This window comes from Coenobita brevimanus, chromosome 97 (assembly GCF_032717465.1).
Source record: "Coenobita brevimanus isolate Jiangsu-jjx chromosome 97, ASM3271746v2, whole genome shotgun sequence".
Lineage (NCBI taxonomy): Eukaryota > Metazoa > Arthropoda > Malacostraca > Decapoda > Coenobitidae > Coenobita > Coenobita brevimanus.
The window spans coordinates 27,582,641-27,610,058 of record NC_137050.1 but is presented as its reverse complement, the minus strand read 5'-3'; the positions used below and the strand labels follow the sequence as shown (position 1 = coordinate 27,610,058).

At 40.1% G+C, this 27,418-nt stretch overlaps 1 protein-coding gene across 1 annotated transcript in view; it reads left to right on the top strand.

Annotated features, from left to right (window-relative positions):
- The window catches only part of Ack-like (activated Cdc42 kinase-like), a 441,226-nt gene that overhangs the window by 346,946 nt on the left and 66,862 nt on the right, over positions 1–27,418 (top strand). The window contains exons 18-20 of the mRNA XM_080283506.1: positions 14,930–15,175; positions 17,152–17,345; positions 18,329–18,404. Of these exons, the coding sequence (XP_080139632.1) occupies positions 14,930–15,175; positions 17,152–17,345; positions 18,329–18,404 (516 nt within the window). The remainder of the gene's footprint in view (positions 1–14,929; positions 15,176–17,151; positions 17,346–18,328; positions 18,405–27,418) is intronic.

Below are 27,418 nucleotides of genomic sequence, written 5' to 3'. Positions count from 1 at the left end.
TATGCTGATGATACAGTACTGCTTGCAAGTACCGGACAAGAACTTGGTAGACTAGTGCAGAGTTTTGCTGATGTCTGTGAGCATCATGCCTTGAATGTAAATGTAGAAAAGGGTAAAGTGATGGTTACTGAGAGAGAAGGTGACTCCCAGTGCGTTGTTACAGGGAGTGGAGAGAAGACTGGAATTGGTGAGAGTTCAAATACCTGGGTACAGTGATAGAAAAGAGAGGAGAATGTCCAAAAGAAGTTGAAAGCAGAGTGACACAAGGAAGAAAAGCAGCTGGTGCTATGAAGGTCTTGATAAGAAACCGAGTTTTGCAGCTGCACGAGGCTTACATGAAGGAATGTTAGTGCCAGCTTTAACATATGGATGTAAGACTACGGTGTGGCATGAAAATGAAAAGTCAAGAGTGAGAGCAATGAAGATGGGACTGCTGAGGAATGTATGTGGGGTACTGTACAGAAAGTGGATAGGGTACGAAATGATGTGATTTGTGAAAGATGCAGTGTGAGGAAGTCTGTGGACACCAGAATCGAAGAGAGTGTACTGAGATGGTGTGGTCAGGTGGAGAGAATGGATAACAAGAGAGTGGTGGAAAAGGTATACCTGAGTGAACTTGGAGGAGGGAGGAGATGAGGTAGGCCAAGGAGAAGGTGGAGGGATATCATGGATGAGTGTGTGGGGAAGAGAGGTATGGAAGGCAGTGAGGCTAGGGGACTGACAAGAGATCGAGCTGGGTGGATGAATGTTGTGAGAAGAAGTGCATGATCAGGGATTCGGCACCCCTTTTTCAACATGATAACGTTCAGATTGACAATGTCAGATATGTTTTTGTGAAGGTATAGTATGTGATGAATATTTTTGGCATATCAGATACAGCCAGGATTACAGGGGCTTGAATGATGAGTGAATGGAAGTGTGGCCCATTGAACTGGGCACACTTGGGCTGTCTGGACGTTGTTACTCCTCACCCTGCCCTAGGATGGGAAAGGAGGTCTGGATGATGATGATGATAATAATAATAATAATCATAGTAAAGTACAGGTATACCCTGTTTAACGATGCAGTTGATTAGGTAAAAACTCATCATTAGGCTGGGTATCGTATATCGGGGTAGTTTTAACATGTAAAGTAATGGAATGCATTTTTCAGCCTTGTGTTTCCCCCCAACGAAGTCCAAAACCCACCCAAATGAGAGGAAAAACAAATTTGAACCCAATCTAAATGGTCTAACGGCTGTAAAAGAAGCTAACCTAAGCCTTACACAAAACCAACAAATAATATCTGGAAATTGTCAAATATAAGTCTGGAAAAAATCAAACTTGGTAAACTGTACCCCAAATTGATAATGCTCACCCTACTTGTGGCTAAAACACATTAATCTAAGTCTAAAAACTGTTTATAAATCAACCTAAACACAATTTTAGTTCAAAATTTTATCAAAATCGGTAAAAAAAATAAAAACCAGTTGTTAAACCGGGGTTTGGCCATCGTTAGGCGGGGTATGGTGGTATTTCTACCCCCATTGTTAAGCCGGGGTATAGTTTAGCACAGGTAACTCGCACGGAACACGATCTCACAGAACGCGCTCGCAATTATACACGGTAAGGGCTGGGATACATATAAGACAACGTAAGATTAAAAAACCATTATGAAAACTACAAATTAACGCAGGAGAGGCCTTTGAAAGATCAAATCCTCGAACGTCACCGCAGCGCGCGGTTTGTTTTGATTACGTGACGATCTAGGCGGGAAATTATTCATTGAGTGAGACATTCCCGAGTACAGTAGCACAGTATTTGTAAGTTAAATATTTACAGTACTGTACTGTTCTGGTAAGTTTATGTGCAACTTAAAGTACTATTAAATAACGTTAAAGCAAGAAATAAAGTCTTATAACCAGTTTACCTGATAGGCGTCAGAATATTGCCTTTTTTATTTGTTCGTTTTTTCCACAATACTGTACAGTATTTGTAAGTTAAATATTTACTGTTCTCGTATGTACTGTACTTGTAAGCACTTAAATAAAGTTAAATCATTAAATAAAGCCTTGTAACCAGTTAACCCGAATTATATGATTACCCATGATCGGCGTCGGAATATTGCCATTTTTGTTTGTTCGTTAAATTCTTACTGTACTGCTTTTCTACAGTACTGTATTTGTAAATTAAATATTTACTGTTCTGGTATGTACTTGTAAGCAATTAAAGCATTAAATAAAGCCTTGTAACCAGTTAACCTGATTTATATGATTACCCATGATCGGCGTCGGAATATTGCCTTTTTTGTTTGTTCGTTAAAGACTTATAATAAAAGAAAAATACATTTTTGTCTTGGTATCTTTACCTATTTGTTCAGGTTTGCTGTAATGGTTTGGATCATTTGATGCAATGCAACTTGTACAAAACTGTTAATAAACTTTCGGGAAGTGAACGAAAATCTGGGACATGAGACTGACCTTGACTTCACCCTCTCATGTATCATCTGTCAGTTCACCACCTGCTGTCATGATGAGTGGATGTACGATTTTTTCGCTCGTGGCCATGCCTAACCACACATAGGTACACCCATTATCTCAACCCAGACAGAAAATACAATCTTTTTCCTCCCTTGCAAAACACAAACAACCACCCTGTTTACAAGACAGCAATATATATTGTGAAAATAACAAGGTAAAATGATAAAGATGAACGTAAAATGATAGAGAAAGATGAACATGTTATGACGGAAGAAGTACGTTTTCCCCGTCTGTAAACGTATTTATTTCTGCTTTGTATCAGTATTCGTAATACAGTAATTAGACTTATTGTTAGTTCTGAAACTGCATTACGATTCTATTTTTAGCCATTCTCGTGGTGTGGGAGCTGGAAGTTGTGACACAACTTCCTTATTGCTAATCGGACTGACCCTCCACTTTATTCTCCCGTGGCAGAGTCTAGCCTTGGAGGACGTGCAGTTTTCTCATTTAGGACTGAAAATTCAACTCTTTCGCTCCCTTTTCCAAGCATGGGCACAACGATAATGTAAAAAATAACTCGAAACTACCATAAATATATATCAAAAAGGTGAAAATGTATTCATAACATTTTTTTTTTTTTCAGCCATTCCTAACATTATGTACTGAAATCATTCGATATCACAGTACTGCACTTCTAAGTTAAATATGTACTGTTCTGGTATGTACTTGTAAGTTAAAGCACTGGTACCAGTTAATCTGATTTATATGATTACCTATGATCGGCGTTGGAATGTTTCCTTGTGTTTACTTACAGTATTTGTGTGTTGAAGTTTTGCTCTGGAGTACTGTATTTGTGAGTTATAACATTAAATAAACCTTCTAACCACTTAAAGTGCTTTCTAGTGATTACCAGTGACAGATAACAGCAAAACAACACATTTGGGGGGTCTAGGGAGCAAAATACGGAGTAGTTTAAATATACGCGATTTTGCACCTAACACAGCACGGTAGGAACGAAACCCACGTGTTCCGTGCGAGTTACCTGTATACTGTTATGTTTTTATGTTGAAATATGTGGAAATACTTGATTTGGTCTTGCTTTTCTACCATAAATATGTTCCAGTCATCATTCATGAGGTGGTTGAATAACTGGTGAAAGAGTTGGAACTCCCTTGTCATCATCCAGCAGGCACTCACTTCTTGGTCATCCTCTGTTGCTGATCTTTTTCTGTCTTATCAAGTTACTAATAAATGGAACCTCCTAAATCGCAGCTTTACGGTACTGAACACAGGATGTGATTTGAGAATTCTGCAGTTTAGAAATAACTAATCTTATGGTGAAAATTACTTATGGGTCTGTCATCTCAGAAAAGTTGACCCCCTTATATCCAAACCTACCTCAAACTGGTCATCAGCAAATACCAACAATCTGGAAAAGAAATTAGCAAAGCATTTATGATGGGAATGAACAAAACTGTAAGATACTTACCTGACTCTGACTGATGGCATTGCTTGAATGGATGAGGAAGAGGGGTTAGGTTCCAAGGCTTGAGGCAGATTACGACCTCTCAGCATGAGGCAAATGTGCTGCTGCCTCATGCTGCCACTCTGTGCTGCTTCCTCCTCATCAGCCTCCCTCAGGAACATCCAGAGTCCAGTGTGGAGACAGCAGCAGCAGTGTTGTTGGTGTGAGAGGAAAGTGTTGTGATTGGCTTATTGTAAGTGCTATGCTTGAAAATAAGTGATATAGCAATTGCCATGCTTGACTACATTCAGTTTATGCCCGACTAGATGCGAGGACTTGAGGTAATGGTGGTGCATATTACATGAGGCATTAGAGAATGTCATTTTTGAGGCTGCATCTGCTAAGTTCATGTAATTCCGTGATTTATTGATGTTGCAAGCTGTTGCACGATGTTGCTGCATATTATGAACCGCGATTTAGGAGATTCTACTGGAGTAAACCAGCGTGTTGTCAAAAACATTTTCCTGTATCTCTTTGTACTAAACATACAACAGTACACAGTACATATTTTCATTACAATCATCATCATCATAACCATCCATGCCTTAAAAAAAATGAAAAAAATAGGATTCAGTTGTAGGAGCAGTTGAGCATGAAAGTAGGAGAACTATAGACAGAGTTCCCAGTGAAGTGGGCCACATAACCATTCACTCACCATTCAAGCCTTCAAAATTTGTGGCTTAACCTCATGGGCGAACCATTCACTTTTTTTTTTTCTATGTATCATAATCCCTTTGGTCAGAGACCTTTCATTGACTGCCAGCCCCCCCTCCCCCCCAAAAAAAGAAGTGGAGTGCTGGTCATGTACATCTCCACACAAACTTCATTCATCCACTTCTTTGTCAGTTGTTTGGTTTCCTCTGCTTTCGTATCCGCTTTCTCACACATTAGTGTATCATAACTATCCATCTTCTGGCTCCACTCTGCCTCCTCCCATTGCCACACTCCTTTCATACTCCATAGCTGTGACAAATCTCGATTTCAAATCCTGGCCTCCTAAGCAGTTGTACTCTATGTTCCATAACAGTCCCATTCCCTCTGCTTTCAGTTCTGGCTTCAGACTCATGATATACCCATATCACTCAAACATTCTTTTTCATCCATCCATCCATCCATCATCCAATCCTACGTTGCCCCATGAGGAGCGTAGGAGCTCGGGTTTAGGCCGTTGGTCCTGACATTTAAGATGAGAGTGACCAACCTCACTCATCCCTGAGTGGCATTATGTGAGCAATAAACCCCAACCATCCCTTGGATATAAACCTTCACCAGCTCAGTCCGATTGGAGCACAATAATTACCCACTAAACCACCAGGTGCCAAAATTTGGTTATATAGTTACCACCCAGCATAGTAAATGGTTTCCTGGTGTACAGGAAACCATTTGGCTTGTCACTCAGTGCAGAGTCACCCACAGGCAGAAGGAAGAGGAAAGAATGAAGGAATGAAAGACAGAAGAGGGAGTGTAAAGTCACCTGTAGACAGAAGGACGAGGAAAGAATGAAGGAAAGAAAGATAGAAGAAGATGGAAGGAAAGAAGGATGGAGGAGGGGACAGGGCAGACACCCTAGAGCAGCACTACATTGAGTGAGTGGATGGTGAGTGCCCCCACCTACCACAAAACATCCTTTTTAAAGTTTGAAATTCACATCAACATGGTTAACTACAACTGCTAGTAATATCTCAGAATCCTCTTTCTTAGTGACAGGAATATTGTGAATCACCTTTCTCATCATAATCTTTTTTGGGGGGTTGCTGAATTTCATTTCATTAGAAATACTTCATTGTTAGTTGTATTAAATTTCTTTGAGACTCCTAGTTATTATCTTTTGAGACTTCATTGAACCTTTTAATTTTTTGCTATGGTTATTCAGAGGTGCTTGAATCTGGCACAGATCTTTAATTTTCAAACTACCCTCATACATTTTCTACCTACAGTATATATCTTTGCTGCAGTCTCTGGTTTCCTTGCTGATCATTCTGTAGTTGACCTAAATCTGTCAACAGTGGTGTTCCTCATGATCCTGTCAGTCCACCAACTTCCTTCATGTGTCAGCAGGTACCTTTTAAGCTGCACTTACAGTCCTGTGTACTCATATTTGGTTATTTTACTCTTCACTTTTCCACCCAGCTATCACAGCATCAGTCAAAACAGTTGCTCCACAAAACTCATGAAGCTATGGTATACCTTTCATTGTTGTTTCTGGTAAAAAAAAAATAAAAAATAAAAAATAACAATTTCTTTGTTTCTCTGTCTGTCACAATTTCAGCAACACTGTCCTCATACGTTCAACAATACACAACTCGCTCTTTTGTAATCTCTTAGTATCCTTGGTGTCTCTTTTTCTGGTGATCTTTCTTACAGATATCATGTTAGTCATCTTGGAAATTCAATCTCTCATAGATTGGGTGTATTGAACTGACTTCTTACTTTACTCAGCCATGCACAGTTGCTGGACAGGGGCATTAATCATTTAATTACCATTGGTGTCCATGGATGCCTCTGTGAGAGAATGCCATGGCATCCATTTGACAACCTTTGTTAAAAACCACATGCAGAAAGGAGCATGCACTCAAGGTTGTAGGCTATCTGTAGGCCCCCTCATACCACATTTATGATAGTCAGTGTAGCAATGGTTTCACTGCATTTAGCATTTATATGGACGATTTTGGCATTATGCAGCATACTGAGAAGCATTTTTGTTCCTTAATATGTTGTGTCGTGGGACTTCTTGGTATTATAACCAGTAATTTTTTTGTAGTTCAGATTTTGGCAATACACATCCTCTAAATGTGCACATCTTCCATTTTTGCAACTTGTTTCAGTGGTAGAGTAATAAAATTACCATATGTATTTCTTTTATACCAAGAGGAAATTTCATCCTTATATCATCATCGTCATCATCCAGACCTCCTATCCCACCCAAGGGCAGGGTGAGGAGTAGCAACATCCAGACAGCCTAAGTCTGCCCAGTTCAGTGGGCCATGCTTCCATTCACTCAGCATTCAAGCTCACAAAATCCTGGCTCCATCAGATAGGCCAAAAACCTTTCACCACTTTCTGAAGCTTCACATATACCTGTCTGATAGTCAATTCGAATGATGTCACATTGAAAAGGAGTTCCAAATCCCTGGTTATGCACATCTCTGCGCAAAATTCATCCAGCCAGCTCAGCCTCCTGTCAGTCCCATAGCCACACCAACTTCCATACCTCTCATTCTCACACACTCATCCACCATATCCCTCCACCTTCTTCTAGGCCTGCCTCACCTCCACCCTCATTCAGATTCACTGTGATATACCTTGTTCACCACTCTATTGTTATCCACTTTCTCCATGTGACCAAACCATCTCGGTACACTCTCTTCAATTCTGGTGTCCACAGACTTCCTCACTCCACATCTTTCATGGGTCACATTTTTCCATACCCTATCCATTTTTTGTACTCCACATACATTCCTCAGCAGTCCCATCTCCACTGCTGTTACTCTTGACTTTTCATTTTCATGCTACATCATAGTCTCACATCCATACATTAAAGTTGGCACTAACACTCCTTCATGTAAGCCCCCTGCAGCAGCAACACTCAAGCCTCTGTATTTTATCAAGGCCTTCATAGCACCAGCTACTTTCCTTCCTTGTGTCACTCTACTTTCCACTTCTTTTGCATATTTTCCTCTCTTTTCTGTCACTGTACCCAGGTATTTGAACTCCCTTACCAATTCCCGTCTCTCTCCATTTACTGTAACATCACACTGGGAGTCACCTTCTCTCTCAGTAACCATCACTTTATTCTTTTCTACATTTACTCACAAGGCATGACGCTCACAGACCTCTGCAAAACTCTGCACTAGTCTACTAAGCTCTTGTCTGGTATTTGCAAGTAGCACTCCATCATCAGCATGCAACAAACTTGAGGTATTCCATCCATCACCATTCATTACCAATGCTATCCCTCTCTCCGTTACTTGTGTTTTTACTTCTCTCATCACCCCATCTATATACAGTATATATTGAACAACCGTGGGAACATTACACAACCTTGTTGCTTGCCTACACTGTGAACCATTCACTTAGATGCCCATATACCTTGACACATGCCTCACTACCATCATAAAAACTCTTGACGGCACCTAGCAGCTTACCATCTACACCACACATGGTCAAAACCTTCCACAGTCCTTCTCCGTCTTCATTGTCGTATGCTTTTTCCAGATCCACAAATACCATAAACACCTGATAGTCCTTCTCGCATGCCTTCTCCACTATCTGTCTCACTGCAAATATTTGACCTACACATCCTTTTCCACTCCTATAGCCACCCTGTTCATCACTCACCAGGACTTCTGTATCTGTCTTACTTTTCTATAATAATTCTCCCATATACAGTAGAGTCGCGATTTAAGACAAAACGAAACAACGATCTTACAATAACATGGGCATTTAATTTCTCCCATAATTACTCAATAGCACAGTAATACCACTCAGTTGCTTGAGAGAAACTGTGGGAAATGGGTGTATTTAGGTATTGAATTTCCAGATACAACTCGTGTGTTATGCTTTTGTTGGTCACTGATTGGCTTCCTCAACCCAACCCGACCCACGTGGCCCATGTCCCATACCACCTGTCACAGCCTGCCTCAGTGTTGTGTAGACGGTCGCTGTGATGAGAAGTTTATTTGCTTATTTCCTTGATCTTCATTTCCTCTCAGAACTCTGAGCATGTTGTTCCAAATAGATTCAGTTATGTCTAAACACCCTGAAAGTGCAATAAACACAAGAAAAGCATTTATTCTAAATGAAAATGTAAAATTGTTGGACGAAGTGGCATGTGATGTGGGAGCTTAACCTGTGGATTGCGACCCACAGCTCAGGCTGGACAGCTCAGGCTGGACAGCTCAGGCTGTGTTGGCCGTGCATCACTGTAAACAACTCGACCTCTTTGCAGACTTACACATAGCGCTACGCAAAGATGGAGATAGAGCATTTTTTTTCTTTTCACCGGTTGATGCCTTGGATGTTTATCTTCAGGTTTATAATAAACACACACACAAAAAAGGACTTTTTTTTTTCATTTTTTCACTACTCCCGTATGTAAACTTACGCATGGCCCTACGCAGAGACGGAGAGAGAGAGATTTTTTCTTTTCACCAGATGATGCCCTGGATGTTTATCTTTAAGTTTATATTAAACAAAAACTAAAAAAAAAAAAAAAAAAAAATCCTTCATTTTTTGCACACCACGGGGTTGGATAACAAAAGGTAATTGCGCAATCCATGGGTTAAATGCAAACCATCAGACAGATACGAGTCATGTGTGTTTATGATGTGGATAGTTTTCTTTGTTGGAAAATAAGTTAATGATGAAGGAGCATTAAAATTCATGTTTTTGCCTTCAGTGCAATGAGTGTGAAAAAAAAAAGGCTTTGTGCCCGATGTTTGTTATGAACTGACGGTCTTTGGTCGAGAAAATTCGGATCTTACGATATGTGAAGACACTACGTGTTGACATACAGAGTTAGGTAAGATAATTATTTGAGTTCAGTTCTTGTGAATTATACTTTCATACAACTTATACTGCTTGGCTGACATGCTTATTATTCACAATTACAGTACTACATTCGTGTGTATCTGAGAAGTGAGAAATACGCAGTCACTCCATGCAGACAACTTCTTTATAGCTTTTTTTTTTCCTATATTGTTAATGACTAATGGCTTTCAAAAACAGTTTCACACTGCATTTTTTTCTTTTAATGAGTGTGTGACAGTGATTCCTGGCAAAATACTGTATGTGTGATGCTGGGCGGCCATTATTCACGTGTTGTTTAGGTCAAAAGTTTGTGCTTGATTGGTAATGAGAACTTTCAGGAGGCTTAGTGGCAGTCTTTGGTGATTAAAATTTTTATGGGGAATATTAGGGGCAAAACTAATCGGTTAGGTTAGGGTAGAATGGTATGCAGTGATGTGTCCAGTCGGTAAGATCGTATGTAAACACACTGTCTTGGATGTCTTAAAGCGGACATATTTGTAATAATCAATCTATAATATATTTTTAACGAAAAATATAAGGCTCCTAGAACCTAACCCTCTATTTTACTTGTAAATATATGTCATGTGGGCAAATTTGATTTTGCACAAGGTTCTACATAACCTATCTTGTGTTGTATGACTCTACTGTACTTTCCCTACCACACTCAATAGACTTATGCCACGATAATTCTTGCACTCACTTCATTCACCATTATTTTCGTACAGGGGTACAATCACTGCCTTTTTCCACCCTGCTGGCAGTTTCAATCATCCATGCCTTCTTGCGTATCTCCAACAAGCACTTCATTCTGCTCTCTCCACTACACTTAATCATCTCTACACACACCTCATCAACCCTAGCAGCTTTCCCATTTTTCAGCCGCTTTACAGTGTTCTTCACCTCCGCTAGTGTTACATTTCCTGGCATTGCATTCCTTCTCTGTGCTTCCCCAAAATCAATCATGTTAACAGTTGCTTTGCTGTCTCCATTCCCATTCATTAGACTTTCAAAATATTCTTTCCATCCCGTCCTTACTTCATCCCCATGGGTCAATAATCTGCCACTTACATCCTTCATATTTTCACATTTCTTTCCACTGTCACTTTTATATTTCTGCACCTCTTTCCAGAATAACTTCCTATTTTCAGAGTATTTTGCATTCATTTTTCTTCCTAGATCATCATTTACCTCCTTTTTCCTCTTCACTAGTCTCATTACATGCTTCTTGATCTCAGTATATTCATGTCTTATTTCAACTGAACCCTTGACATGTATCCACCCTAGCCACTTTTTCCATTTTTCCTCCACTACTCTCTTAACCTCTCCATCCCACCATGCCGTACCTTTCGTTTTTGTTGTTACTCTTGCCACGCGATATTCTGCTTTAGCATTCGTAACTAAGCACTCCCTATATACATTCCACAAGCTGACCAGTTCCACTTCATTCCAATTCACTGATTCTACTACTCCCTACTTTGGCCCTGTATTCATCTGCCTTTTCTTTGATCTTCAGCTTCATGACTTTCAGTCTCTCTCCCTGACAGCTCCTCTCTCTCATGGTCCGCCTCACTCCTCTCAGCTTGATCTTGCATACCACAGTCATATGATCTGACAAACCTTCACATCTTCCTCTCACTGCCCTCATATCAGCAGCACTACCCAGCATCGATTTCTCTACGAGCATGTAATCAGTCAGGCTCCTTTCAGCATGATCTCCATTCCCTCTATACTATGCATATTTATGTGCATCTTTGTGTTTAAAATAAGAATTACAAATGCACAACCTCCTTTCCTGACACATGTCCTTCTGTTGCTTCCCATTATCATTCTCTCCTGCTAGTACCTTATTACCCATTATATAATTCACAGGACCAGTGCCTACTCTACCATTCATATCGCCCATTAGAGTCACTTTATAACTCCTGGGCATTTCTCCTACAACTTCATCCAGCTCATCCCAAAACCTGTCTTTCTTTGTCTCACTCCTGTCCTCACACGCTGTACTCGTATATGCTACAATCACTGCCACTTTCATCTTCTTAAACTTGAAATTGACATTCATACATCTCGAGCTGACACATTTTTAACCTCACATTCTACTCTGCCACACTTCTTTCATCAACAAAGCAACTCCTTCCTTGCATCTCCCATGCCCATTCATGCCCAGTCTTACACACTTTACACCCTCCCATTCCTCCACTTCACTTCCTTTCATCTTAGTTTCACACAATGCCATCACGGCATATCTTGCACGCTTGGACACATTCACCACTTCCACCCTTTTACTCTCCTCATTCACACCTCTCACATTCCACATGGCAATCCAAATCTGCCTATTTGGGTAGGGTCCTGGGCAGGTATTGTGCCCTCCGAGGCTCTACCCAAAACATTTGCTATAATTTAGTGATTTTAGGTAGGGGTATCTGGGGGACACTTAACCCTGCCAGAAACCCTGGTTATATGGTTACCATCCAGCATAGTAAATGGTCTTCTTGGTACAGGAAACCATTTGGCTTGTCGCACATTGTAGAGACCATAAGGCAGCACTACATTGAGTGAGTGGATGATGGGTGCCCCCACCTGCCTTATAGATAGCAATTTTGTCATAATTCTGATTCACATTATGCAGCTTGTAAAGGCACAGGTTAATAAATTTTTAAATCATTGCTGGTGAATCTGGGATTCTTTTGCTCTAGACAGGAATACCAGTTTTAGATCTTCCATATTACAGTAAAAGATCTGCAATAATTAAAACCAGAACAAGTACCTATGGGCCAGCATGGTGTGAACCTGAGCCCCATGTTGGCACTAGAAGGATTAATCATCTATGCTTTAAGTTTAGCTCTCGTATTTGAAAGTGTTTACCACATGCAGATCATTTAAACAGGGTAGAGGTAAAGGTTCATCACCTCGTCATATTCCCTTTCTCACTGACTTCCTTCAGTCTCTGGTTCTGTGCAGCAGTGTGACATCTCTGACTTGCATTGTTACACTGGATACTTTTAAAGTCTCTGCATGCATGTTATCCATAATAAAATTGATGCACAACACCTGGTTGTCTGCACTCATACCATTTTTCTGTCCAGTTATATACAGTAATGCAAGATCTAACTGGCATTCTTAGTCTCGTGAATACAACTGTGCATACGTACTTCTTCATTCCCAAATTCATGGAAAGAAGCCAATATCCACTCAGTTTCGAAGAAAGGAAGTTCCTCTGACCCCTCTGATTACAGACCAATAGCTGTCACATCTTCTCTTGGTATGGTATTTGAAACTTAAATTAATAAGCACATTGTTAAACATCTTTAATCCAGTAACTTAATTAGTGATAGACAATATGGTTTTCGCCACAAAAGATCCACCTTTGACGTGCTCAATTTCCTAACTCATACCATTCATCAGTCAATTGACCTACATGGAGAAACTCACACAGTAGCCCTTGATATTTCTAAAGCTTTCAACAGTATGGCACCGTTCCCTGGTGTCCAAACTCCCCTGCTATGTACTAATGTCTTTTGTTCCTTTGATTTCTTCATATCTTAGTGACAGGAAAATAAGAGTAAAAGTAGATAATGTATATTCCAATTTCCACTCAATTAATGCTGGTGTGCCGCAGGGATCAGTTCTGGTGCCAACCCTATTTCTGGTTCATATTAATGATCTCTTAACTGTCACACACAATCCCATCTACTCATATGCAGATGACTCAACACAACATAGTTCATTCACACTCAGACACCCATTTACAAAGTCTAACATCTCTGCCTCTCATCTCAGTACAGCCTTCTCCATAAATCAAGATCTATTTATGATCAGTGAATTGGGACAAAACAACCTTGTCTCATTTAATGCAAGTAAAACCAAATATATACAATTTACTAATAGACAGATATTGCCAGATTTGTACATTACCTTCAGTGCTACTAATATTCCCATCTCCAAAAGTATTGAAATTCTCGGCGTCTCAATAGTTCCCTCAGCTGGACCTCTTATGTAGGATCACTTGCTAAAACTGCCTCAAAGTAAGCTTGGATTATTGTACAGAGTCTGTGGCTTCTTCACTGACGAGCAGTTGGCTGTGGTTTATGGGAGTCATGTGCGCTCTCAGCTTGAATATTACTCACCCTTGTGGAATGGATGTGGAGAGGTTGCATTGGGGCAGCTAGACAAAATTCAGAACAAAGCTGTTAGAATTATTAACAACCCTGCCATTACAAATAAACTACCTCCCCTACAAGTAAGAAGGAACGTTGCCTCCTGTGCATTATTTTACAGATATTTTTATGGCAAATGCTCAGACGATGTTCCGTCCATGGTGCCACCTCTCCATGTCTTCCCACATGCTACACGGGCATCTGGTACCGCTCATGACTGGAATGTCATTCATCCATATTGCAGAACTTCTGACTATCAGAATTCCATCATTCCCCGAACTGCATCTCTCTGGAACTCACTTCCCCAGAGTTGTTTCCCTCCAAACTTCAACCCACAGCTGTTCAGGTCTAACTGTTACAGATATTTTATGAACAGAGGTCACCAGTAATCTGGTGTGTGGATTTTTTTTTTTATTCATTTGTTTTTCCTTCCTCTGTTCTGTTATTTGGGGAAAAAAAAAAAATTAGGAGCAGTTGGTCTCTTGCAGTCATTCCTATACCTATGGTGGCTTGCCTTTTAAATGCAATGTGTTTAGACATCGTGAAATGATTGGATCTTGATGTTGGCTCTCTTTTGTGTGCCATTATTTACAAAACATTTGTATAGAGTTGGGTTTTGGCTCCTTTTCTCAAAATGAAATATAGTATATATATATGCTATACCCTGTGGTCTTTGGCTCCTTTTTTTCATAATGAAATATATGCTGTACCTTGCATATATTTCTCTGACTAATATTATTCATTCATAACTGTAGTCTGCAGCTATTTGATCCAGATTCACCAAAAGACATGATCAGTTCTGGTTCATAACTGTGGCTTGTTTTTGCAGGAAGAAAGAGAGTGCTGAATTTTTCCATGTTTTTTTTGTTTCTCTTGCAGAGACAGATCATTACTGTAAATTATTTTGTATTAGAAGAAGGGAAAAAAATAAATACATGGAATCATCCTGTGTCATGTGTTTTTTCTGTGAAAAGAAATTGCAGTAAGTTTGGTTGTGAATCCAAGCCTAGTACTGTTAATTCCAGCAGTCTGATGACATATTTTTAATTATACTCATTGTACATTTAGATGATGATATTTAGCTTTGAAAAGATGTGTTGTGAAGGAAAATATTAGGGTAATATCTGACCCTGCCGGTTCAAAAAGCTTTACCTAAATTTGATAATCATTTGAAGGTAGAAAGAATAAAATATATGTCACTGGACTGAAGAGATTAAGTTACTGTTACAGTGTAGATCTCAAAACCTCTTTTTCCCTCAGCCATTCCGCAGTAGTTCCTTTGACCTGGGTCCGAGTCTGATGGATGAGGTGTTCCGAGCCCTGGGTGGGTCAGCCTCTTCGGGTCCTTCCTCCCTGGTGGATCCACCTGCCTCACTGCCGCCATTAACACCCCCAACACAGTCCCTGCTGGAGGACAATGACTCACATAATGCCAGGAATGAGATTAAGGAGATGACATCAAAGTTTGGAAGTGGGAAGGACAACAATAAGAAAAAGCAGGCGATGGTGAGGAATGGTGGAACTGTGCTCTGTCCACTTTAACTTGGCTTAAAATTGCCATTTCTTCATCATGAATGTTGAGCTGTAGTAAGAGATTAACTGCAGAAATTGACACTAGTCATGAAGAAGTGCTATGAATGAGATATAGAGTTATAGTATTGTCATGTTCATCCACTGAAATGTGGTAAATAAGCTGCAAAAGTACAAAAATCTTAGCCAAGTTAAGGTGGATGATTTATAGTGAAGTTAATGTAAGAAAGTATAACAGGATTGAGATGGAGTGAAGAAGCAGAGGAGAGTGTGAGTTCATGTAATGTGAACTCAGAAGGAATGTGAATTTATGCTGAAATAGCTATACAGTTTGCATTTACAGTATTCTTAACAAGTCAGGAGTGGGTGGATGGTTACTACTCATCTGGGAGGAACAGTCATGAAAATGAGAGTAAAGTCTGACTAAAAATTTGGCAACTACAGTAGTTACAGAATCATTCACTCTTGGGCATAGACTTGTCACAGATGTACCAAATCAAGTCTGGAAATATACGGTATCAAAGCTTTATATAGGTACTGTATCTCATCAGTTTCCCTTAGGTATCCCTTTGGCTCTGGGTAAAGAAGCACTCAGTACTGGTGCCAGGTGCTGTAAAACTGGACAAAGAGAAGTGAAATAAAATGTGAGTAATAAGGTTTAGAAGTCATAAATTGAAGCTAGACTTTCTGTACTTGTGACTGAGTTCCCAGCATGAGAGGGATGATATGGTAGTTAACCATCAACTACTGCTCCTATTTTTGTTTTTTCAGCTTTATGCTGAATATCTTGAGGGTGGTTTTATGGTGTCCCTTGGCTCTTATGCACTGTAACCAGTATAATTAGACGATTATGGTATCCATCCGTATAAGGGAGAAAGAATATTAGCACTGTTTGTTATAATAGATAACCAAAAGGCACAGGTATTGGAGGCTGGAAACCCTTCAGTCTTTGCATAGCCACTTACCACAGACTGTAATTTTTTGTGATTCGGGAGTGAAAAAGGGAGTACAAATTTTTGGTGATTCTGGAGGAAAGAAGGAAGTACAAATTTTTTGTGATTCTGGAGGGAGGAAGGGAGTGTGTATCTGGGACTTTGAGTCATGTTCCCAAAGATTTCAAAGAGCCTTGCCCTAGATCCTCCCACCTCTTGAAAAGACATGTGGAATGGGTTGAATCAGTGTTGATTAATACTGCAGGAGATTACTTTATTTTGCGACGTTTAAGACACACATTTTTGTCTTAAAAATTTTCTCAAAATATCCCAATGTGTCCTCGAGGCAAGAGGTGATGAAGTAGGCAGGGGTTAGCTTGGCCCAGTTTTGAAGAAACTCTTATACAGATGATCATCTCACTGCTTGGCAATCACAGATATTTTCTAGATCATAAATACTGTTGATTTAGTGTACGAAAAATAATTCATTTCAGTATATTCTCAGTAGGATTTAGATATACTAGAGATGAACACACAAAGTATTCATAGTATGTTTACAACTGGCCATGTGGTGGTGTAGCGGTTTAGCCATGTTGCAGTTTAGGATAGCAGTTTAGCACTATAGTTTATCATCTAGTATACACCCTACTTTAACAAGCTAACTTGATCACTGGTGAACTGCCAGTTAACTTTCTAGAAGGCAATCATGATCATTTTGCCAGCTGTCCACTCACTAATTAACAGAACAATCATGGGGAGATACTGGCTGGTGAGACAATACTGAGTCATCGTCAGCTTTTGTCACTTGTGGAATTATAGCTACAATGCTGTGACTAAAACACTAAGGACATTCAAGTAAAGTAATATCTTGTTCATAGAGACATATGTAACAGCAGTAGCTTCAGTCCCATATATAGCAACTGTAGGTTGACGACCTGTATAAAACTTTGTAATACAGACACAATTTTGATTTAAACATTTGTAATATAGACATCATTATGACAACCTTTTCCCTACCAGGTGAAGCCCATCTCTGCAGCAGACCAGCGCACACTAGACTCTGCAATTGCCATGGCAAATGAGTTGGCCTCCAAGAGCATGCTGGAGCTTGATGCCAATCAGGAGAGCTCTGCTGACTCTGAGGGACCTCAAGACACACCACCACTCACTCCCTCTTCACCCACCAAGCACACTACATCACGTTTTCCGTTCAAGTGAGGCACCAGCTGATTATTTCTTGATATGCTAGATCTTTAACATGTCAGTACATAATTTCAATTTAGAATAACCCTTTGAAACAGTGAGTTTTGAACTGTAGCCTTTACCAGTTAGTATAAGATACTGTATATTGAAACCCAATAAATGAGTAAGAAATGGAAAACCAAGTTCACATGGAGAATTGTGTACAAAATGTCTGCATCTGTAGCCTGCAGATTTTGTACTTTTCCCTCTTACAGTACGTAGCCATTGGCATGGGAGGAGGAGTTAAATCCATGGACTTTAATTAATATTTTTGTAGTAATTCTCTATACTGCATATCAGATAAAAAAGTAAATGTGTAGGTGAAATCTGATCAGACTGATATATAGATTTGCATAAGCACTGCAATTTTAATCTTGTATGACATTATGAAAGACAGTTAACCATGTACACTTGATAAAGACAGAATTGGTGCACATTCCACACAAAGCAGTCTGACAGCATAGAAATTGATACTGCATAATGACCTTGACCTTTATTCCTATCCCACATTAGTAGACCCCCCCCTCCCACCACCACCTTTTTTTTTTTTTTTTTTTTTTTTTTTTTTTTATCACCAGTTGAATAAAAAGTTGTGATATTTTGGAATACATCCTTGACATGTAATATGGATTGTCTCTACTGTAACGGTGTTTCAGCATGAGCATACTGATGTTCTTCATTTGCCTGGTGACCTAGTGATTAGAGTGCCCTAGTCAAAGTGATGGCCTTCCATAGGTTCGATCCCCATGAGGAGTCTGAAAACTTACTGATCATGTAATGCTACCAGGGGAAGCAGACTGGTCATTTGCCCATAAATGTACTGAACAATGGTAGTGTAGTCTTAAACCCTGACACCTACACCTTAGGAGAGGTACCGGTAAAGTGAGTATTTTTTCTCGTTGACTCTCCAGTATTTAGCAATAATTTCTTGTCTCCTGTCTTTCTCTTGATCCAGATTTTCATCCAAAGGGAGTCCCAAACCTGAAAGAAGACACTTTAGTGCTGAGGCTGCCTCCATCCCAGATATCCAGGTGAGAGGAAAAGTCATGTGGGGTTAATTCCATGGAAGTCTTTTAGGAATACAGATTTTACACTATGCAGATGTAAAGAAGGCTAGGAAAATATACTAAGGAAAGAAAGCCAAGACTCTTCAGTCGTTAGAAAAAAAAAAAAAGTTTATTCGTGCTATTTCTGGGTTATTACATTCAGCTTAGGATAAACTGCAAGTGAGAGAGGTTAGATATATTCATATGACCCTTCACTACCAGGGTGCTCGCCCAAGCTGACTAAAATCATCTGGTCTCAGCAAGAAAAAACTACTGTACTGCAAGATGTCACCATACTGGGAGAGGGTTTATGGAAGCAGCTATGTTTGTGTTTTAATGTCTATGTCCACAGTCATTAGAAATTGGCATACCAGGAAGAACTGGGCAGTGACGAGAGTTCCAGGGGTATATTATTTCCACTGTACTTTTTTATTTTCATAATGTACTTTTCAGGAGACTGTGGCATAATTTAGGTCTTCATATATTAAACTAATATGCCCAAGTTCTGTTTACAGTGTGTTGTACAATTGTCAGTATACAGTACAAAGTTATGCAAGTTTTATTAAAAAAAGAATATTATGAATGTAAGATTACTAACTGGACTAACACATCATACACACATTTTATCATTCCTCTTCCCTTTTTCTTTTCTTTGCAGTTAATCGATGAAGACATAGAAAATGTGTGAATTTACTAGTGGAATACACAGCTTCCCATGATTATTTTTCTTTGACCAAGCTTAACACTGCATGGTTTAGCCCATTTTAGTTTTTGACATGCATGCATTATTGTCCATGTGCTTTTTTTTTTTTATGGCAAGTTATAGCTGCTGCACAATAATAGCTAACTGCATAACTTTCATATGTTGAGTATCCTCCAGTTAACAGTCACATGTACAGTAAGTCCTCAGTATAAGTCCCTTTATTTTTAGCATTCATTGCTGTTGAGTTCACAGTAAGCTATAGAAAATTTTCCCTATAAAGGTCCATTTTTGCCTGTAAGGCTAATGTATGATTTCCTCACTTTACAGTACCAGTTGTATGAAAAAAGCTGTGATATTTCAAAATGCATTCCTGTCTTATAATGAGGACTACCTGCATGTTTTTGACAATCCTGCACACTGCCTTGTCTCTGTGATGATTACATAGTGCATGTTGGAGTGTATTATCAAGAATATCACTCCATTCTTGTGATAAAACCAATTCAGAGTTTCTAATTCATAATACAATAGAAGTTATGCCATAGAGAAAATATACCTGTGCATTTTCTTACTGTGTCCAGATCTTTGGTATTGATTTGACAGTCCATTCCTTGAGGCCTAGCAATCCGTCTGCATGCCACAGACCTTCATGTCGTCACTTTGGTGCTAATACCCACTGTCCATATTGAATATACACAGGGGTTGCTTCATTCAGGATTAGTTTGATGTTATTCACAATGATGTTTTTATGACATGACATGTCATTGGGTCTTGTATAGGATCAGTAAAATCTGTTTTGATAAAACTCAGATAAGCAGACTGTTCCTGTCACAGCCTGGGATCAAACTTGTGTCCTATCAGACAGCAGATCACTTCTTGCACAGTTTGATCATCACCTCCCCCATGTATACTAGGGCCACCAGATCTGCAAACTTGAGACCTGTGACTCTCACTTTTACACATACAGTTGGCCTGTGTTATCCCTACGTGATTGTTTCTGAATATAACTTACCGATTAATGGTTAACCCCATCAGTTCACTGATAATTTGTGTTATATTCTTTGCCATCACCAGACAGTTTTATTTAACTTTGGAGAGATTTTTCAAACTTTAGGGGTTAGATACATCTTGTTTAGTCTCAGGGATCCTTCCTATGTTGAATAAAATTGTCTGGTCGTGGTATGCATACCATGAAAAATATGCCATGGGAGTGAAGAAGTTGACTTAAGGATAAGAGTAATGTAAATTTGTTCATTTGCTCAGATTTGGCTGTGTACCATGTTTGTACCCTGTAATATGATCATTTCAAACACAGTCTCATACTCTATTGACTTATTTCAACACCAGCTTCAGTTTAAGGGTAAATTTAGGATACACAGAGCAATTTTTTTGCGAAAAACGAAAAAACACAGAGCAAGGCATTAAAGGCATTAAAACTTCTTTAACTCCATCATCATCATTACTTATGATGTCTTGCTCCCTCCTGGGCTAACTTATCATCATCATCTTCATCATATATGATGCCTTGTTCCCTCCTGGGAACTCATGAACAGGGGATGACCATAGCAGAAACACCTCCAGGCTACCTTTTCATCACACACTTCTCATACTCTTTCAGATACTCCTCTTTCTCTTCCTTCTCTTTCACTAATATATTGTTCCATTCTCTTCTTCCCTAACATGAGAGGTCTGCCTTTATGCCAACATTCTCCTTTATCTCATTTTCGCAATAAACTTTCTTTGGCACCCTGTGTATGTGCATTCTTTGTACATATCCATGCCATCTTAGTGTACTTCTCATTATCCTCTCACCAGTTCGACAGTTCACTCCTACATCTCTTTCTTCCATTCTGTAACACCCTTAACTTCAGTATTGCTTACACCCTCCATCCTTTCCATGGCTGGGGTTGTTTTAAGAAAGGTAATTTCTACAGCTTGCTCTCACTCACTGCCATACGAGTGTTGGCAGTAAAAAAAAACTTTCACTCAGGGCTCTCATACCTTCATACTAACACTCCAACCCTTCATAATACAACTGAACTCTCCAGTTACTCTTCTCCCCCAGAGTAATCTCTCTTTAACCTCACCCTCCATTTGCTGTAATTACACTTTATAGTTCTTAGATATATACCAAAAGGGATAAATTCCTTAAGCATTTCAGCTCCCATCTGGACCTTGCCATTCACCATGGTTCTTCTGTCTATCGCATACTGCCTGCCAAAATCTGTTGTTTCATTCTCTCTCATTTCACATACCATTATCTTACTTTTCTTCACATGCTTTTTTAATGTTTTTCTTGCAAAAAATCTGTCTTCCTTTCCTTCATTCTTTCCCTGTTCTTCTGCCTGCAGGTAACTTTACACTCTTTCTTCTGTCTTTCTTTCCTTCTTTCTTTCCTCTTCCTTCTACCTGTGGGTGGCTCTACACTGAGTGACAAGCCAAATGGCTTCCTTACACCAGGAAACCATTTACTAAGCTGGGTGGTAACCATATAACTAAATTTTGGCACCTGGTGGTTTAGTGGGTAACCTTTGTGCTCCAGTCGGATTGAGCCAGTGAAGGTTTATATCCAAGGGTTGGTTGAGGTTGATTGCTCATGTAATGCCACTCAGGGATGAATGAGGCTGGTCACTCTCATTTTAAATGTCCGGACCAACTGCCTAACCCCGGGCTCCTACGCTCCTCATGGGGCAGTGTGGGATTGGATGATGGATGGATGAAAAAATCTGTCAGATTCATTTAGTGCTTTTTGCAAATCACTCACTTTCTGTCCTTGAAACAGCATCATCAACATACAAGCAGGTTAAATGAGTCCATTCATTGCCACATAGCCTTAGTATTGCTCCTATACCTACTGTTCTTACTTTCATCTCTTTAACTACTCTATCTATCTATCTATCTATCATCATCATCATCATCATCATCATCATCATCATCATCATCATCATCTAGTCCTGTGTTGCCCATGAGGAGCGTAGAAGCCCCGTGCTAGGCAAGTGGTCCTGACTTTTAAGATGAGAGTGACCAGCTGCATTCATCCCTGAGTGGCATTATGTGAGCAGTAAACCACAACCATCCCTTGGATACAAACCTACATAGACATAATCCTATTGGAGAGCCTCAGTTACCCACTAAACCACCTGGTGCCAAAATTTAGTTATGTGGTTACCATCCAGCGTAGTAAATGGTTTCCTGGTGTAGGAGAAACCATTTGGCTTGTCACTCATTGTAGAGTCACCAATTGGGAGAAGGAAGGGGAAAGAATGAAGGAAAGAAAGACAGAAGAGGAGGGAGGGAAGGAAGAGAGGGTAATCATCTGAGAGCAGCACTACATAGTTTCATTTCATTTTAAAAGGCCTCAACATGCTTGCATGTGTCAGCCTTGATCACCTAATGGCAGCTTTCTCTGCTGCTTGATCTCTGGCAGCTTCCCTATTCAGTCCCATATCCCTGAGATCACACTCAATGACCTCATCCCAGGTCTTTTTTGGTCTACCCCTCGCAACTCCACCCCTAATATTAACACTTCTCACTTTCTGCACCAAATTATCATCCCCCATCCTCTCCACATGCCCAGACCACCTCAATATAACTCTCCTCATCACAACACCAATACACTCCAGTCTCATCCTACCTCTCAACTCTTCCATCATAAACCTAGCCCTCGTGGGCCTTGCACTCAGGGATGCACTGCACATCCACCTAATCATTGTCATTCCTGTACATTTGAGCCTGCGAATATTCTCTTCCTTTACTGCCCAGGTCTCATTACCATACAGCATTACACTCCTAACACATGCTGCATACAAGGATCCCAAAGCATGTAGGGAGAGTCCTCTCAATGTCAGGAGAGGCAACAGCTCCCTGAACTTCTTCCAACCACTCCTCCCCCTAGCCACAGACTAGCTCCAGCCCCACCTCCAGTATATAACATGTTTCCCAAATAACAAAACTCTTCCACTTTCAAGAGACTCCCCAGCAGGTTCAATCCTTTCACACTTGACAGTCTCCACCTGCTCTCCCCGACACACCACATACATAAAATCTTGCAGTCTAGCTCTAATACCACTACATGTCTTATGCACCTACTTATCACAAACACTGCACAGGATGGAATTACTACCCATGCCCTTGTGGCAAATTGCATTTGGCCACTCTCCATACATCCATATATATATTCATTGAACAACCAAGGTGAGACATAACACATCACTATCCTACACCTATATTAATGTTTAAAGATCATTGAGCATCTTCCCCACATTCACACATTCTTGCTACTCTCAGGCAGTTATATTGAGCTTGAGAGAGTTTTCAAACTGGAGGAATTAATTAAGGCCTTTGTTTACCCTTTTATTACAGTTTGTAAGTTAAGTAAATTTTTTTTTGCCAAAGCCTTCATAGCACCAGCTACTTTCCTTCCTTGCATCACTCTACTTTCCACTTCTTTTGCACATTTCCCTCTCTTTTTCTATCACTGTATCCAGGTATTTGAACTCCGTTACCAATTCTAGTCTCTCACCATTCACTGTAACATCACACTAGGAGTTACCTTCTCTCTCATTAACCATCACCTTCCTCTTTTCTACATTTACTCTCACCGCATAATGTTCACAGACTCTACAAAACTCTACACTAGTCTACCAAGCTCTTGTTCGGTATTTGCAAGTAGCGCTACATCATCAGCGTACATCAAATTTGAGATATTCCCTCCATCACCTTTCATTACCAATGCCATCCCTCTCTCCAATACTCATGTCATTACTTCTCTCATCACCTCATCCATATGTATTGAACAACCATGGGGATATAACACAGCCTTGTCGCACACCTACATTGATCTTGAACCATTCACTTAGATACCCTTTACCCTTACACATGCCTCACTGTCGTCATAAAAACTCTTAACGGCACTTAGCAGCTTGCCATCTACACCATACATGTGCAAAACCATCCACAATCCTTTTCTGTTTACTTTGTGGTATGCTTTTTCCACATCCATAAATGTCATAAACACCTTATAATCTGTCATAAAAGCCTTCTCCACTATGTCTTCCTACAGATATTTGATCCACACTTCCTCTGCCACACCTAAAGCCAACCTGTTCATCACTCACTAGGCCTTCTGACATCTCTCGTACATTGTCTATAATAATTCTTCGTTATACCTTCCCTACCATGTTTATCATGGTACGTGAAGTCCTCTCCTTGACTTCAGAAATGGACTCCCGTGGAAGACGTTGTATGCTGATGATTTGGTGTTGATTGCTGAGAATGAAAGTGAGGTGAAGGGAAGATTTAGGAAGTGGAGAGATGGTATGGGGCACAGGTGCTTAAGAGTAAATGCAGATAAAACAAAAGAAATGGTATCTAGAACTGATGGCAGTACTGTCAAAGAAGAGGGAGAGTGGCCATGTGTGATTGTCACAAGGGCATGGAAAGTAATTCCATCTTGTGCAGTGTTTGCGATAAGTGGGTGCATAAGAGATGTAGTGATATTAGAGGTAGACTGCGAGATAATGCTGATCTCATGTGTGCGATGTGTCGGGGAGAGCATGAGGATATTGCGAGGCATGAAAGGATTGAACTTGCTGGTGAGTTTCTTGAATGTGTGGAGGAGTTTTGTTATTTGGGAGACATGTTATGTGCTGGAGGTGGGGCTGGAGCTAGCTCTGTGGCTAAGTTGAGTGGTTGGAAGAAGTTCAGGGAGCCCTTGCCTTTCCTGACGTTGAGAAGGCGCTATCCCACCGTTCTAAGGGATCATATTTCAGGAGTGTAATGCTGTATGGTGGTGAGACCTAGGCAGTAAAGGAAGAGGATTTTTGTAGGCTCAAACATACAGAAATGGCAGTGATTGGTTGGATGTGCAGTGTGTCCTTGAGGTCAAGGCCTGGTGGGGCTAGGTTTACAATGGAGGAGTTGAGAGGTAGGATGGACTGGGCTGTATTGGTGTTGTGAGGAGGAAAGGTAGATTGAGATGGTTTGGGCATGTGGAGAGGATGGGGGATGATATTTGGATGCAGAAAGTGAGAAGTGTTAATGTTGGGGATAGGGCAGTGAGAGGTACTGTATACTTAAAAAGACCTGGGATGAGGTCATTGAGTGTGACCTTAGGGTTAAGGGTCTAAATAGAAAAGCTGCTAGAGATTGAGCAGCATGGTGAGCCGCCATTAGATGACCAAGGCTGAAGCATGCAATTATGTTGGAACTTTCAGAAATGAAAATGAATTCTTTCACTGACTGCTCATCTTTAATTTTGTGCAGTGGTACAATCACATTCATTTTCCACTCAACTGGCACAGTTTCACTGATCCATGCCTTCTAACATATTTCCAACAAGCACTTCATTCCGCTTTCTCCACTACACTTAATCATCTCTACATACACCTCATCAACCCCAGCTGCTTTCCCATTTTTCACCCGCTTCACAGCATTCTTCACATGTGCAATTGTCACATTTCCTTGCACTGCATTCCTTCTCTTTACACTCCCCAAACCAATCATATTTACAGTTGCTTTGCTCTCTCCATTCCCATTCATTAAACTTTCAAAATATGCTTTCCATCTGGTCCTTACTTCATCCCCATGTGTTAATAATCTGCCACTTACATCCTTCACACTTTCACATTTCTTTCCACTGTCACTGCTACATTTCTTCACCCCTTTCAAGAATAACTTCCTATTTTCAGAGTATTTTGCATTCATTTTTCTTCCTAGATCATCATTTACCTCCTTCTTTGTCCTCTTCACCAGTCTCTTTACATGCTTCATGCTCTCAATATATTCAGTTGTTTCAGTTGAACCCCTGTCCTTCACCACTCTAGCCACTATATATATATATATATATATATATATATATATAGCCACTATATATATATATATAGCCACTATATATATATATATATATATATATATATATATATATATGAAAGTAATGCGAGTATAAGTGGCTGGGGAATGGCTGGGAGAAGGAGAGATGTGAGAAGACAGGAAGAAATCAGTAGGATGGAAGTTGTGGAGGCAATGAAAAATGGCAAAATGAGGAAAGCCACAGGAATTGATGGAGTGTTTGGTGAATTGCTGAAGCAGGTGGGAGAGATTGTACAGTAGTAGAATGGATGTGGAAGATGTGCAGATTGGACTGGGAGGACAGTAGATTCCCGGATTTTTGGAAAGCAGATATAATTATTCACCTGTACAAAGGAAATGGGGAAAAAGAAATGTGTGGTGATCATAGGGGCATTTGTCTTCTTAGTGTAATAGGAAAAGTATATGGTAGGATACTAATTGACCGGTTAGGGAAATAACAGAGGAATTAGTTGGAGAAGAACAGGGAGGTTATAGGAAGGGAAGAGTTGTGTAAATCGGATATTCATTTGTAGATCTGTAGTGAAAAAGTTTCTAGAGAAGGGAAAGAAGTTGTATGTGGCCTTCATGGATTTGGAGAAAGCATATGACAGGGTGAATAGACAAGGATTGTGGAAAGTATTAAGAATATTTGGAGTAGATGGGAAGTTGTTGAATGATGTAAAAAGTATGTATGAGGGTGCTAAGGCTGCAGTGATAGTGAACTGAGTGAATTTTTCTATTTGAAGGTTTGATTAAAACAGGGACGTGTCATGTCTGCATGGTTGTTCAATCTGTCTATGGATGGGGTTATAAAAGAGATACAAGGTAGTGCAGTGGATGTTGGAGTGGCCCTAATGAGAGAGGGCAGTGTTTGGAAACTCCCTGTACTGTTGTTTGGGGATGATACTGTGTTTTAAAGTGAAGATGAAGGGGAGCTGCAATGCTTGGTGGATGAGTTTGGGAGAGTGTGTAAGAAATGGAATGTAAAGGTGAATGTAGGGAAGAGGAAAGTTATGGTCTTTGAGAGGAATAAAGTCAGTGAATGTACAGTGAGTTTGGATGAGGAGGAAGTGGAAAATGTGAGTGCATTTAAGTACTTGGGTAATATAATGAGTAAGGATGGAAGTTTAGAGGGTGAAGTGCTTGAAAATGTGCAACAAGGAAGAAAGGTTGCTGGTTCACTGAAAGTAGTGATAAGAAACAGGGAAGTGAGCATGGAAGTGAAATAGTTACTACATGACAGTATTGTGATACCAAGTTTGGACCATGTTGGAGGAACAGAAGTCAAGAGTGAGAGCAGAGGAAATTAATTATTTGAGAGGAGCATGTGGAGTCACATGGAGAGATAGACTGACAAATGAGGAAGTGAAGGAGTGTTGTGGTTTGGATGTGGATGTGACAGGAAACGTTAGGAGAAACACACGGAGGTGGTTTGGCCATGCGGAGAGGA